The 16,909-nt window shown below is 39.3% G+C and overlaps 1 protein-coding gene across 3 annotated transcripts in view; it reads left to right on the top strand.

Moving 5' to 3' along the window:
• Positions 1-2,429: 2,429 nt before the first annotated feature.
• Positions 2,430-16,909, top strand: part of mast4 (microtubule associated serine/threonine kinase family member 4) — a gene marked incomplete at its 5' end in the record, with an annotated part of 82,656 nt that continues 68,176 nt past the window's right edge. For all 3 annotated transcript variants that reach the window (XM_083889884.1, XM_083889883.1, XM_083889882.1), the window contains one exon: positions 2,430-2,991. In XM_083889884.1, the coding sequence (XP_083746010.1) occupies positions 2,716-2,991 (276 nt within the window). The remainder of the gene's footprint in view (positions 2,992-16,909) is intronic.

Below are 16,909 nucleotides of genomic sequence, written 5' to 3'. Positions count from 1 at the left end.
GTTTGTTTGGTTTGTCCACACAGGGCTCCTGTAGAAACATGGCAAAGAGGAAACTCTTATTCCTATTACTCCATCATCCATCATGATATACTATACATTAAAATAGTGCTTACGTGATGGTGCATCTTCAGGGAGAGTCATTTCAGTTTTTGATTTCCCTTCAGGAACATTTGAACTTCATTTTAACCTGTAAAGCGGTCGTCTGAGCTTCTCCGAGCAGAACGTTTGTGCAGCGTCTGACACGAGAATGATGTTTTCACATTCATCTGCTTCAAAAAGCCTCTTTGCTCTCGCCTCAGATCTTGAGACTTAACATTTGATTGTCATATCCAACGTTAAAATATGAAAATGATGACGCAAAGGGAAATATTTGAACGAATGCAGTTTTAGGAGCGATTCACACATCTTTTCTAACTGCTGCTTTTCTGTATTGATGTAAAATGTTTGGGGGAAATATCATATACTGATAAATATGTTATTTTTATTTTCTCTTTTCCTTGTTTTAGGTTGTGGTGTCGTCAGTCGAGAGCAACGCCGGAACAACAGTGAGTATGATCGGCTGTTTGCAGCGCAGCCAATAGGAGGTGCCCTCTCACTTTCTGAACTCTGAACACTGTGATTGTGAGCTGTAAAACAGAACCTTGGGGATATGGCTCTCTCTTAGGTCACTTGGTTTACTAAAAGGTTTATTATGGAATTATTGATTAAAAAAAAAAAAAACCTTACCAATCTTACCTTGCGAGGTCAACAAATGTTAAAAAGTCAAATAAAACAATCTTGATTCCCAAATCTAAGCATTTCCCCCTAGGTTAATAAACGACAGCCCTAGAAAATATCATTGTGACTCATGCTGCCCAGATGGCAAAAAAAAAAAAATATATATACCAAAAATATATTCCCATTAAATACGCTTAATTTAATTTGTTCCCCTCAGGTGCAAAGGTATCTGTGCGTAGACTGTTTATAAAAAAGCCTTCTGTCATAAATAACCCCCTGAAGGTGACACTGCTGGTTGTAAAAAGAAGATCATTTGAATGGAAGCCTATGGGAACAAGATTTATCCTGTGAGTAAACATTATTATTCCTGTAAATTGTGTTTATTTAGGGGGAACAAGTGTTAAACGTGGCAAACATGAGAGGACCTGTATGATTGACAGGTAGTGTCGTCCAATAGGTGCCTGGTTGCAGGTGAAAAGGAGGACAAATGGAGTTCGGACGGAAAACCACATCCATTTTTACACACAGTCTATGCTGAAAACTCGGTGGAAGTAATGATGGTGGTGCGTTCCAGTTGAAGTCGGAAGTCGGAATTTCTGAGTTCCGACTCGAAAGTTTCAACTAGAATGCCCCCTTAATTAGGTCGGATTTCTGACTCTGAATGTCAGATTAGCCTCACAAAAACTGATGTATGATTCCAAGATGGCTGCCACTTGCGTCAATATGCTATGCTGTATCTGCAAACACAGGTGGGAGAGTTTGAACCTGTGTGGGGAAACCACATTGACGGGGGGCCACGGTAGCTCAGTGGTAGGGCGAGTCGTCTTTCAACTCGGAAAGATTTTGGGTTTGATTCCCGGCTCCACTAGTCTATGTGCCGAGGTGTCCTTGGGCAAGACACTTGAGTGAGTGGTCATAAATTAGAGCTTAGATCGGGCCCAAAAAATCAAGCCTGTGCACGTTGTGTGCGAGCCCGACCCGGCCCGACACATTACCTGTAATTACGAGCCCGATTTAAACCCGACATTTTTATAAAATTCGTGAACCGTACGCGTCCACGTCCTCCCCACAACAGGAGCTTGTTGTAACTGCCGCCACAGTCTCATTTACAACAATAACAGAGGCGCTGAGATCCGCTTCCATGTACGCACATGTTGCTAATGACGATACACTTCCTGGTTTTTAAATGATGCGTTCATGGCCGCAGGTTTTTACACCTTCACACAATATGACGTTTCTATAACATGCCACGCAAACACGACGAGGGAGAGAAAAACACAAATGCTTGATTAATGGCCGACCCGATATCTAAACTGTATCATAAATACATAACAATTACCATGACTTTCTAATCAATGAAACACCTAAAACTATGTCGACTACCCCAGGTTTAAATATGCTAAGATTAATGTGTTCCCTACAGTGTTGGAATTAAAAGGGGGCCCACTGGGGCCCTGATTTTTTTTTTTGTGTGACACCCCTGCTTGTTGTGACAGCACTCTTCCCCAGTGTTGTACCAGCATTATTTGACTTGTGTTAAAGATGGTTAAAACTGCCTCCTTTGCTTTGACAGCAGCTCTGCACCTGATTGGTCCACTCTCGCACGTTTAGGGCGTGGTTTATTTTTTTGGGGGGGGGGGGCACGAGACCAACGGCTACACTTGTGTGTGCGCGCATTAACTCAGCGAGTGAGTGAGCGAGTAAGTGAGTGACAGCCGCTGTCGTGGGCTCCACATGCTGCTGCTGTGGACGTCAAGCGCGACCACATGAGGGGCAACAGCAGCTTGAACTGTGGAGTGGAGACTTCAGCCGTGACGGCGAAGTTTAGGTGAATATCTGAGCAGAAAGTAGTGACTTTGTTTTGGTGTTTCGGCTCAGAAGGCGGTGTCTTCTTCCCTCTCTCACACACGAGCTTATCAGGAACATGAAGTCACACAGGTGTGTTTAACCGGCTAATTACTGCGTCTTTATGGCTGTGTTGTGAAAGTGGACGACACTATGGAGCACACCGTTCTCACTGTGGCGGCGGCGGCTGCTGCTGCTGCTGCTGTTGCCGGGACCCGCAGTGAGAGTCTGTCGTCGTCGTCGTCGTCCGGTTCGCAAACTTTGTCCGAGGCTGAAGAAACGACACCTGAAGTTAGCGGAGAGAGCCACAGCTCGGACGTCGACGAGAGCGTGGACAAAGTGGGGGGCGATGTAAACAGCACACAGCAACGCGAGGAAAGAGAAGAAGAGGAGGTAGAAGAAGAAGCGACAGAGGATGAAGACGAAAAGGTAAACACCACACACAGTTTGGAGCAGACTCGAGTTGGGTACATTTAAGTTAAACCTAGTTTGTGCGTGATGTTTCCCCCTGACGGCACCTGTTGGTTATCCCCATCCTTATTATTTTATTTATTTATTTATTTATTCTACATAATGTGTAGAAAATGAGAGGTAGAAGTGGGTTTGACATCCCACCACTGTGTACAACGTTTTCTAATTATGTCAACAGCAGGGTTAAAGGTGCATTATGTAATAAATCTAAAGCAACTGGCCATAAAGTCCTCCTAATATGTCACAGAGACTCTGTAATAATATTCATATAACATACTGAACTCGCCAACAACAACAGTACAGCCAAAATATTCACATGAAAATTTTTTTTTTTGTGGACCACAAATCATGTTTATGTTTTGAACTTGTGTTTTGGCATGTGGCGCCACCTACCGCCGTCTACCAATCATTGCAGTCAGTAGAGTCTCAGCTGCCGAGCAACCACGGGTTGCCAGTTACGTCTGAGCTACAATGGCGGAGAAAACGAAACCTAAAAGACCTCGGTATTTTGAATTTGAGTGTAGTGACCGTTTTTGGCCACATTCTTACATATGGCGCCTTTAAACAACTTGCAATTTGTTTCGCATTTGCACAAAGTCCAGCTTTAGTGAAGTGAAAATAGTAACTACTCTATATTCTAATAGGATAGGATGATGAAAATGTAAAGATGGGAATTGTTTACAACATCTGTGAGTTCCATTTTAAAAACTGTCAAAGGTTAGTACAATTTAAATTACAGCCTTTGCAATTGGCTAACTATGTTGTTCCAAAGTTTGATCTGAAAACCATGAATTGTGCAGCCAAATATCCCAAGCTCCCAAAAAGAAGGGGTGGAAAATTCATAAATTGAAACCCGTCAGTAAAATCTGTGCAGAATGCATACAGAGATTTTTATTTTTGCAATTAATGTTCCTGCAACTAGTCTCGTGTTTGGGTGGCACAATATTATGAGTTTCCACCACAGGAGGTAGTACCGGGAACCAGGGACTTTATAAGGAAATATGTGCAGGAACCAGGGACTAAATGGAAGTGCAAGGTGGATTTTTGCCCCAAAATGTTCCTGTTTGGAGGCAGTACTATTAAGCCGCGGTTTTCTTTAGGAATAGTACCAGAATGCCTGTTGATTGGGCTACCAGAGTAATTTGGTACAGTAAGGAGCTAGACCCATGACACTCAGATTGGATGACAGGAAAGTGTCACTCCCTTCACAGTACTTTCTCATACAACACTTGACGTCTTGTCTTGTTGAGACCAACAGCCACAAAACAAATGGGTAAAAAATTGTTTTTTGTTTCATGTGCATTTGTTGTCACACCAGTGGGACACCATGCTGCATATCTCACTATCAGGGCCAAGAAAAGGTACTGCTCTGTCAGAATGCAAGCTTGACCCAGTGCTTTTCAATTCAGTACTGTACCATGATAGAAGTTCAGGACCCTTCATGAACATACCTGGCTGTACTTTGTTTTGTTTGACTGCATTCGTCAGATTGTAAATCTCATCAAATTTAAAAATGGAACAGTTGACCATTTTTGACATTTATTTTGTCCCGACACAGTTTAATAAAGGTCCGATCAGGTTGTATTGATTATTTTAATTCACCAAGTAATCGTTTGGTCCATACAATGTAGAATAATGTTGATCTGTGTTTCTAAAACTTGGAAATTATGTTCTTGAATGTGTTTTCGATCAATATTCAGTTACCTGAGTAATTGTTTCAGCCTTAGTTTCGATTATAGAGGGATTTGTTTTATGTCAAGGCATATATTTAGATACTATTTCGGTCAGAATGATTAATTAAATTTTTTATTTTATTTTAAAGTCACTATTGGTGTGTTGTCTTTTTAAATTACCGTCACCTGGTGGAGTGGATTGGAACAATGTCTTGTGGCAACAGGTCATCACACTATTTTGCATAATCCTCATTGGTTCACATTTTGTGTCTTTTTTTTGCTCTCGTCATGGAATAAATCCTCTCTTCGTGAATGTTTGAAGGTGGAAAATAAGAGTTGGTTTATACTGGCACATAACTAGCCTAATGTCTTGTGGTGTTTATGCAGGAAACAAGAATCCATGTCTCTGACGTTTCATCTTGGTAGCTCTGCATGATGGCTTTGCTTTTTAAATGACTCTAGATTAATGCTCCTGCATATACTGGTTTGACTAGATGGGCTAACAACAATTCAATTTGATACATGCAAGGGCGTGTTTGAGTTTTTAAAATCCGCAAACCTTTACATCTTGGCACATGACTTGGCACTGTAGGTGTGGTTTGCTGTCTAATAGCAGTCGCTGGGGAAAATACAGACAATTTGGCACTACATGGCTGACTGAATCTTCTTGGGAAGACCAAAAAAGGTGCAGTTATCATACAGTATTTGAAACTTAGTAGTTGCTCTCTTGGAAAAGGTAAATACACAGATCTGCAGTTGGGTCCAAACTGTATCCCCATCCCGTATTAAGTCAGTATGTGTAAACATATTGGACTGTCTTGTCAGGTGCCAACATCCTCTGGAACTAACTCCTCGGGTGGCGTCCTGTTTGCCAACAGTGGTGCACTGTTAATGTGACTTGGCAACAGAGCAGAGGGATCACAGACACTGGGCCAAGGACCAAGTCTGGTCCCCTCTTTCATCTTCTTTCTTAGTTTTACTATGTCATTTTAATGTATTTATTTGGCTAAAATAACATTTCCCCCCACATTTTTGGAACAATCTCTTGTAATTTTGTTGAAGACATGCAGCTGTCACCTCACTTGGGCCCTTAGAATCCATGTACCACTCATCCCTAACTCAAACACTCATCTCTGTATGTCTCTATGGTTTTATCTGCATTTATTCATTTTCAAAGCCCTCATTGGACAGTCACTGTCATTTCTCAACTCAACCTGGCTGGTTCTTCAAGTTCCTCATACCAGAACAGATGTTGGAGAAAGTATTATTATCAATGTCTTGTAAGGCTTTATTATTTTAAGGGTTTACCTAACAATCGTCCTTCAACTGTTTTAATTATTAGCCTTTTGTTTTCTTGTAACACAGTTTTTGTTGTTTGTTTGATTGCGTTTCCATCTGTTGTGCTGTAGTGTTGCTTGTTGTCTTTGTTAATGCTCTGCATAATTGAAAATCTTTTATGACATATTGTCCCAACTGTATTTTAACTAACTAATTAAATTAGAATTTAAAGGCCCAGCTGTTATTTTGAACCAGGACTCTATGACACTCTGGCTGTCATTCCATATGCTTTTAAACTGTAAGTCAGAAGTGAATTTAAAACCAGTGACCTCTCTTAAGCTGCCAATGGAAGAGATGTAACCTGAACTGTCAGACTTAATTTAATAGACACCGACACCGCAGGAGGTCAGAAGACCTGGCAGTGCAGAGCAGCCTTCTGGCGGTATTACATAAGAGTTAATCAGGGAACTCTAACCTTTTGACTTTTGTTTTGCTGCTGTGCATTTAAACATGGGAAGTCTTCAGAGCAGTTACATGACGTCAACTCTTCATGCTTAGCAGCTTACCACTCTGTATCCAATCTTGGCGTGAGTGCAGTATTTCATTGGACTCGCTGCTTTCTATGGACTTTTTGGTTTGATGCCAATCTTGACAAAATCTCAGTTGTTGTCGTGTGTCTTCGTCCATTCCAGACATCTAAATCAGTCCAGTGTTGTGGGCAGTAATGGAGAACATTATCTACAGCTGAGATGAGAATATCCCACACATTAACCTTCCTTTCATGCACAAGATAAAATGACAGTAAGATATTTAAACAAGTAATAGGGTCCAGTTTTATAAACAGATTTTGGTGCCCAGTCTTAGTGGATGTGAACTGTGGCTGTAAATGATGTTGTTTGACAGTAGCAGCAGTTGCACCCACTTTTCACTGTCCATAAACATACCATAGAACTATGTTGTTCTGCACCCTACTCGTCAGAACTCAGCCTGTAAAATAGGCCAGATACACAGCACAGTGTCCCTATAATTGTTTCTTTTTTCCAAAAAAAATGTTTTTTTTAAGAGCAGCATTCCAAAAGCTAAACATATTTAGTGACAGAACAGGGATTTTAACATGTTAAAACTTGTTGTTTTAGACACGCTGCAAACAGCAACTATTCAGTAAATAAATTATAGATTTTTTTTTTAAGTTGACTAATAATTTAGTCTTATTGTTGCAGCATGTAGAACTTGGATCAACATAAAATAATTTAATCTAATGATTTATGGGCTTCAACATTGATTTTGCTTTTCGTCTATCTAATGTGAACCTATCAAAGAAGCTGATTCTTTTGTAAACGACCTCAGGGGATTCTCCTGTGCTTTAACTGCATGTCGGAGTTTAACAGATAAGTGTGTTGAATGCAGCAGCTACACAATGCGTTGGTGTGTTAATCATTGTATTCCTTATCTTTGTATGTCCTTCTGCTTTTATATAATTTCATAGTCATAAATCATGTGTCCCACACTTTCATATTTCCACCTGCTACACTAACAAAAACAAAATGACCCTCTGGATTTTAGCCTATAGCTATGTTGCAATTTCAACAATGTGTGATGCTTAAAACCTGTATTTCAACCAATTTGTAAGTCATAAAAGCTTGAAGTCAGCAGGTAATTTTGGCTTTTGCAGCAATGAGATATTATTCCCAAGAGAAAAAATTTTCTTTGTCTTCCCACACGCTTGGCTGATTCTGTCAGGCTTGGCAGTGACTGCAGATGTTGGTGTAGTAGTTACTTTACAGTGAGGTGGATTATCCACAGCATACACTGTAAGCACCAAAACAAACAGAGCCACTTCCCCATTGGTGGGTTAAGTTGCCGAATGTGCTCTGCTCAAGCATGCCCAATAATTTTATAGTATTTTTATAAAACAAAACATCCAATGACTGTGTGAAAACAAGATAACAGGTTGATGGGCGTCACCCTCATAATCAACTGCATACGTATTACCTGGTTGTAAGTCTCCCTGGTCCTTCATTGGTACTCGTCTCACATGTTCCAGCAGCTGTTCATAGTGATAACCCTCTAAAAAGCTGTAGGGCTGTGCTCTATCTGTACAGACAGACAGACTGACTTATTGGAGCATTTAGCAGCTAATGAGTCGGATCTATCGCTCATGCATCTGAGTGTCAAATTCCAAGCTAAAAGGAGTCCATTCAAGCTGCACTCAGTGGCGTGTAACAAAGCTCCAAATGAATGATTCGGTTTTCCTCATAAGTAACTGCTGGGTGTGTAAATAAACCGTTTTGCCAACAAGTTCTCCATAAAAAATATTGTTGTATTCATTGTTCAAATACAAAAACCTCGGCGGGATGAAACAAACCCATTAGCTCAAGTAACCCTGGTTTTCCATCAAACGTACTGTGCATTGTATCGTTACTAACTGAATGTTAATTTCCTTCTAATAGCCTGTTTCTCTTTCAGTGACATTGGACTTATTACACTAACTTAACACCCATTCATCAGCTGCTGTCAGCTTTTACACTATCCGTCTGTGCCTGTGTGCGTACTGTGTGCAGTAGTCGGATCATTTTGAACGCACTTCACTGTGAGAACAGTCAATATTTAGATGGCTCTATAAAGCAGCCCAGCCCACATGCATAGACTTGGGAGAAGAGAATGACTTCATGAAGAAAAAACAAAAACATGTCTTTCTCAGCACTGCCCTGTGGAGCAGTTTAGTTTGAGCAAACTGTCACACTGCCCTGCAGTGACTAATGGGTTTGTTCAAATTAACCATGTGTGACACTCTGCAGACTGAATTAACTTCAGGATTAAAACAGCTGGAAGGTTTTGTTTGTTGGGTCAGAGCCACTCTGTTTAAATTAGCAGGACCCATTCATCTCATCAGTGACACCTTCATTTGTATCTGTATTATACGATGAAGACACATTGTTTTGATTGATGCTAAAAAGTGTAAAGGGAGGGGAGGGAAGTGATTTTAGATTCATGTTTAACCCTTTTATATAACCATATATTGGTTGTAAACACTGCTGCTCCTCTGAGTCCAGACCAGACCAGTTTTGTTTGGTCCTGAATTGCCTCAACATTGTAAACAGTTGTCAGGTTAACTGTGGCCACTGTTCTTTGTTGTTGTAGATGGACTGATTCTCCATCACTGTGTATTAAGTCAAACTGTGTTATCTGTGTTGGTTTTAATATACTTTTCATCACATTAAGATCCCAAATACAGTGTTGGGGATAATTCTCTATGACAGTGATGTGTTGTTGATGCTTATACAGATCATATAAATCTAGAGCAAGAATAGACAAGCAACAGTTTATTGTCAGAATTCACCTACTTGGATGTGCTGGCTACTGGGTTGGGCTTCCTTCTAAGAAAACAGTGACTCAACTGGCACACAGGGTGATGCCTCAGCTCACTAAGTGTTCTTATTGTTAGTCTGTATATTGCATTGTTCTGAGGACGGTGATATTGGCACAGTGGGTAAATTCCATTGTAGATGTTGAATCAAATTTATTTTAAGATATCTAATTTCCTGAAAGTATCTTTCTCATCTCTGCCTTCTGATTTAGTTGGACATAATCCTTGGTTGGTAAATGGATTTGTACTGTAGTTCCCTAATGTTAAAGGGCCAGCTGTTGGGTATTGCATTGGTGCTATTTCTTCAGTTTGACAATGTTTAACTAGCTGCAGTGGTTCTAACCTTGTGGTGTGCCCCTAAAAAAAAAAAAGGCTGCCATTTATTTAAGCAGGCAGCCAACCAAGGTGATCACAGGGACATTGTCCAGTGTCGGTATACGCTTCACAGCTTAGCGGATTACTACAATCTGGTTAAGGCTCTTTTAAACTCCCTCTGTGGATTCGCTCTTTCCACGGGCCATCTTTGGTTTTTGACTCGTCTGTCAGGTCTGTCTTTTGTATGCATGCAGGTCTGGGTTCGATCAACCAGTCTGTTATGACCGAGCATTCAAGGTGATACAGCAGCTGTAGTTTGTTGATGTCTGAACAAAAATGTCTCTGGGTTTTAATTTACCTGCAAGTCAGTGTACATCATCTGAGGAAAGCAAGGTAAGAAGCTCCAGCTGGTGACACTGCTGATTTGATAAATAAGAAGACATTTAAATGTGATTTTGATTACTTTTTAGTAATTTCTTTTAGATGCTGGTGTATTGGCAGTAAATTAACGACGATGTAGTCAAACATTGTTGTACATATATCTTCCAAAGAGATGTTATGTTGACAAATGCTGTACATTCATAAACGTTTGAAGTATGTGATCAGTTATCTTATGTGTTATAAATGTTAAATGTTCATGTAATGTTTGTAAATGCTAATACCATGCCATATAAAATAATAGTGCATGATCGGTCTATCCATTCAGCGAATCCATTCCACTCGATCAAACACTGAATCTACTCCAGGTTTTCCTTTTTCCTTGTTACCTACCTAACAACTTACAGCATGCATGTATAAAGTATTTCTACACCAGGTGAACCTTCAGTGCAGGTTGCTCAAAGCTGGATGAGCTAACGTTGGCCCCAGTGATGTCTCAATAATGTTCACCTTTTGCTAAAGCCTTATTCTTTTGTAACATAGCCTCTGTGTTAGCCCTGGGTCATGTTAGATTAATGCTAATTTCAACCTAATTAATGAAAAAGGATCTTTCTAGGGTCGGCTATGGCTAGTAGAGTGCCATCTGTCCATGACTCTATAGTCATCACACCGATCTTTTGATCATTGAACAGAAATTTAACTTGAAAACTGGCTATGTTAACCTACATAACTGTAATTGAGCTTCTGTTAATAGTAGATTAGTGCAAAACAGACTGCATTTTTGTCCCATAGGGAAAATGCTCAGATGTACATAATGTCCAAAATGTTGTTGGGTGTTCCCTATCATCAGATTGAAAAGAAGTGTCTAACTTTTCAGTATGAACAGATAAGTTACATTCAAACAGTTGCCAAAAGACTTCACACACGGTCAGGGTTAGGGTCTGTCTGAGGTGACGGAGTGATATGTTTTGCAGATGGTGGAACACCCACACTGTTAAAATGAGATTGCAGCAAACTTGAGGTTAAGGAAGTCACCCCGGTTCACTGAAACATGAGTGAGATAGTGAGGTACTGAAAGAATGTTGAAAAATGTTTGCAACATGTCAGTCTCACCTGAGGCGTGGGGTGAGTCTGGGTTTATTGACACTTGGCGACGGGAGTTATACACTTGAGATTGAAGTGAAATGTCTTAATAGGTGAAATAAATAACTGGTTTACAACGTATTATTACTTGTTATTGTTATTAATATAACCATAATTATTATATCTGAGAATTAGAAAATAACTGTAGCACAGGAAACCTTATCCATCAGGGAGGGCACACAGAGTTCAAATAGGGACAATATTAAGGAGAAAAATAAAGTGTACTGTGGTCGACTGAAATGGAGAGAAGCCCTTGGAGACTTATGATGACATAGTTATTTGGATTTTGGGCCGTGAGACTTTTAAGTGTGCTGTTTTCTTTATGTGTTGTTAATACTGAGGTCTTGAGTGCAGGGAGAGCAAGGGAAGAGCAATCTGGGAGCCGGACTGAAGTCCGGGTGGAGTTGAAGAAGACAGATGTTGGGTGATGAGGTCAGCCAGAACATAGTTTGCTCGACTGCAGCTGACCCTGAGAAATGGTTGCAATGAGCATGCTCTCTCAGCAAGTGAGCAGGAGCACAGATGATATACTGTAGATGCCCTGCACAAAATGGTCATCACATTTTATAATTAAAATTTTTTGAGAAGGAAGTAAATGTTCACATGATGTTATTAAAAAAGTCCAATATTGTTTTGGTAGGACTAAAATCAGACTTTTAAATAAATGTAAAGATGTTTTTGGACAGTTGGAAGACTCATTGTGGTGTTTGAAATAATAGCCTACAACTAAACTGTAACCCTCCTAATACTAATCTAAAGGAAGTCATATAACCACTTAGCATGCAACTGGTAATCCATTTCACTATTAACGAGGGCTTGCATGAGTATGGCCAAAATGATAATCATGATTATTTTGATCAATATTGATAACGATTAAGCTGAATTAATGTCGCCAGGGTAATGACAAACTATGGACCACATACCAGCCTTATAGGTGACTGCCACGGAGCTATACATTTAACATTTGTTGGCCCAAGTTCAAGCTCAGTTGCTTGAAACACTGAGCTGGTATGTTGAATTAAGTTTGTAAAGTTGCAGGTATCAATCAGTGCCCTGATCATGACAGCACAGATACTGTGCTGCTCTTTACTCTGGAGGTTAACCATTATAATGCTTATTCTGCCTTTAGCTTCTATTTGGGGAAATGTACAAAATAGTTCCCCTGACCAAAGTCTTTATTTTAAAAGCTTTTCTCTTGTGTTTTTACAAGAACTGCAATGTAAGAACAGTGTTTCTTTTTTTTTTCTTACTTCCATGTCTTCATTCTCGAGTGAAGATGCTGACTTTTTGCCTGGGGCAGGAACGTTCTGTGTTATGTGTTTTTAGATGGATGTCACGTGTAGGCATCAGTTGTGTAACAACTACTTTCTCGACTACTGAAAATGAACTGGTTGGAATTATCAAGAAGTCAGCTTTTAATCGATGCAGGGGGTAACTTTAGGCTGCATTTAAATCTGGGAACTCTGGCAGAGATCAAGTAAAATCCAAACAGATGTGGCAGATTTCTAACATTATTTATTTCAGGTTTAAGTTGCTGCTCTAAGATCTGACGGGGGTCGGGAGGTATTGTTGATGGCTTCATTTTCTGGAACAATACACAGTCGAGTTGTGAGTAATATACTGTGATTTAATTATTACGAGTACTTGTTGTTCGCAGTTGTTTTTGTTAAAGATACAATGGAGAAACAATGGCAGGTGAAGTGATGAGTGGAGCAGAGGAAAATGATTACTGGAAAACAGTAAAGAGTTACACCTCTTGAAGTGTGGGGTCTCTTCCTGTTTTATGGTAAATGTGTAGTCGGTGTATCTGAGCAACCAATGCTAGACATTAAAACAGGATGTCTCCACTTTCCACATAAAAGGTTCCTTTCATCAATCTGAGTGAAATGATAAACACTTGACGATAAAACAAGTGGAAATGAATATCCTGGGGCAATACTAGGTTTTCAAATTAGCCCTTTGTAGACTCTTACCTCTTATTTTTCTTTATCAATGTTGAACTCATGAATCATGGATTTTCTTTGTAAAGCAAAACCATGTTGAGTGAGTAAAAAAGACAATGTCTCAAGGCTTGTTGACAGCTGTTCCAAGAAAAAAAGACCATTGACATTGTTGCTTACACTTGTTGTCATAGGCAGGACTAACAGTCCAGTAACGTAAACAACACACTGGTATGTAAACACTGCATTTTTTCCTTGGCTTGAACTATCGGGCTGTTTGCTACTTGACCTTGAGGACAGTATCCCTGAGTACAGCTTGCTCTCTCACTCTTATATGTACAGCTCTTGTCCACTTTCTGTCATTTTGTTGGTTTATTTGTGTAGCTGTGCAAGCTAGTGTATAGAAAAAGTCTCATCTTTTGTAGCTGTGTGTCTTTTCCCACCTCCAATGCATTAAGTCTTAGCTCTTGCTGGTTAACTGGACAAGGTACACAGCAGGAGTGAAACGTCTGCTGGGCGTTTCTGCTTTCTACACATCCGTCCTATCCACACTATTGGAACAGTTCCCTCTCCTTCCCCCCCCCCATTAATGGCTTCTGTGAGTCATGGCATATATCCTTCATACTAGATTAACATTTACTTTTCTCTAGTTCTTTGTTTTTCTCTGGTTACTCTTGCTTTTAGCCTCTAGTTCCGTTTCTTGTGCTTATTTTTTTTTTCCTTTATTCACTGATGCTTTTTTATTTTTTTTCTATTCACAATAATTAATGGCACCCTGGCAGTCATCCAAAGTCAGGGAATATAAAGCTGCTTATAACAAATTATTCCACAATAATAATGTATCAAATAACAGCGTACATTATTCAATAATATTAATGAATATAGAGAGAATTATTATACCATCAAGCCTAATGGAGTGTTTCAGATCATTATTTAACTTTGTTTATTGCTACAGCAGAAAACTGTTTTGCAAGCAATTTAGTTTAAACCCGTGTAAATTTGGTTTAGACACCAAATTAATGATATAATTGCTGGATGGTTAAAAAGAGATTGGTCACAGTATCAACCAAGGGGATTTGTCAATATTGTGTCCGCAACTTGTCTCCAGTCACTGGCCCCAAGTGACTAAAATTAATGCTTTAGTGACCAGTGTCACATATGATAAAGTCACTTTTTTAATATTATTTTAAAGCTAAATGGGTATTGTGATTTAGGTGCTGTAGACTGCCAATGCATCGCCATGATATCCGACTGTGGAGTTTCACACACATACTCTAACAGTAAATAAACCATCCTACCAATATAGAAATACGGCCTCTTTTGTCTCACATTTCTTATAGGTTATGGTTACCTCATTTTTCAGTTGGTAAACACAACAGCCTTAGTGTGTTGTGCAGTCCATCCTGCTTGCTGTCTGTTCTTTGCTTTGACAACAAAGGATTGTTGATACTGTCGACGGCGTTTGAAGCCGAGGGTGGAATAGAGGATGGAGGAAGGAGGAGCAGGTCAGGTTTTTATCTTGCTTACTGGAGCTCTGCTGCACAGAGAGGGGAATGGTTGTAGGTGAAAGGGCAGTATGGCTGCTGCCAAAAGTGAAATGAGTGATTGAACAGAAAGCAGACTGCAATTGGCTCAATCCACTATTGTAATGAAGTCAGGATTTGATGACTTACACAATCAACAGAGATGTTTTGGTCTGCCTGAAATTAAACTAATATCATTTATCTTGTAGCATATGGGTTAACTCATGAACCACATGTTCAATCAGAATTTACTGATGATGCTATCTTAGCTTGGCTGATTAAAAATCATCAGATGAAGGGCTGTAGCAGCCCTCCACTGTCTCCACAGGCTCACGTTTCTGCCTTGTGGGGCAGAAATCAGCCACATTAGCAGGACAAAGGCTAAAGGTAGCATGGATTACAAAATGTAAGAATCTTTGTTTGGTTCATTTTAGGTTCAGATTATACTCCATGCTGCATGCCTTGTTATTCCGAGTTGGTACTTGGTATTAGGACTGCAGCTAATGATTCTCTTTGTCAATTTGTAAGTTAGCATGTCTGTGATTTTCTGTTTAATAATGATTTATTATTTCATATATTATTGTCATGTAATGGACTTATCACACGGACATCCTCATAGTGTATCCTCAATGTGCAGAAATCTGGTGGTGTCACCAATGTTTAATTCATCAGAAACTTCTCAGCCACAGTGGAATATCTATCTGTCTAATATTAAATCAAAGACTGCAGTTGAGGAACACACATATACCACTCCAGGGCTGAAGTGGCGGAAAACTTTAAGGTTAACCAAACACACATGAACCTGGCTCCTGACTGCCATTTATTTGCACTCAAAGCGGCTTCAACAGCTTCATACTGACTGATCTGCTACCTCTGTTTACTTAGTAAGTCTCTGTCAATATTTAATGATAAAAAGTTTCACAATTATATCTAATTATATTATCATTATTTTGTATTTTATTTATTTATTGTTCTTCTTTTCTTGGATTTGTATTTGATTTCCAATTATCCAGGCTCCACTCAACCCGTTCTTATGTTTTTTTTAAAAGGTTTACGCACCCGCAAAGGATACACAAATGCATCCTTCAAAAACATTGGCCGCATTGGGACGGCACACATCGTGTTCCTGTGACGCTTTTTGACAACATCCACGTGATGAACATCCGCATTTTATTGATTACACGGTTACTGAAAAAAATAACGGTGTTTATTTTAACGTAGTTATTCCTATCGCTGATATTCATACAAACATTTTTTCTTGCGTGTATTAATATGGTACACGGTGTTCAGTCCTTAAGGTCATAATGTCCTGTTCTAAGAGTAAGTTTGTTTGTTACCAGACGCTTCTGGCTCTAAACAATGCAGCTGGACGATGTGGAGTTTATTTTTCACATCCTAATTCTAAGCTGCTTATAAAGGCACTGCTTAGTAAATATCAGTTTTAAATTTCATAACCATCGGTCTTTTTTTTCTGTATTGTGCGTCATATTTGATTTTAAACAGCTGGTGAAAGCTGTTTTAAAGTTTAAGCTTTGTTGCAGAATTATAGTGCACATGTTTTAAATGTGGTTTGAATATAGTTATGTAGATACTAGTACTGTATAATTAATATGCTTTATAAAATAATGTCTCCGCTACTGCTGTGTCCACAATGTGGTGTACAGGGACATGATTCACTCATCTGTGCAAGTCTGTTCCTGTAAAAATGTATTACAAAAATCACATTTTACAGTAAAATAATTTGCATTCAGTTGCATATTGTGCATATTTACTGGACAAGACATTTGAGAAGAACATCATTTAAAGCTTTGGGAAACCATTTTTTTTTCTCAACATTTACTGACATTTTATGGACCAAACAATTACTGGATTAATCAAGAAAATAATCCTTGGTTGCTGCCCTAATATTTAATGTATTTAACATATTCTTGCCGTTTGAGCACTGGCACTACTTAAGTACATTTAATGTACTGGTTGTTGACCTAAGTGACTGGCTTCATAGTCACCAGTTGCAGGCGAGTTTAATACCATTTGTTTCATTTTGCAAGTTGTGAAACCTTGTGATGCTGCCTGCATACTTCCTGTTTACATAGGTGAACGCCTTTGATTAGATTCATAAAAGCCTCGAAAACTGGATGTCACATCAGTAAAGCCTTAAATATTAATATAATTGATACAGTAGTTTCTATGATATCAGAGCTGGAGGTAAAGCTTAAATTAGGCAGGCAGATTTTGTCTATGGAAGAGAGTCAAGAGAAG

This window comes from Microchirus variegatus, assembly GCF_963457635.1.
Source record: "Microchirus variegatus genome assembly, chromosome: 1".
Lineage (NCBI taxonomy): Eukaryota > Metazoa > Chordata > Actinopteri > Pleuronectiformes > Soleidae > Microchirus > Microchirus variegatus.
Note: the sequence above shows the minus strand (reverse complement) of the source record. Positions and strands in the feature narration are given on the sequence as shown.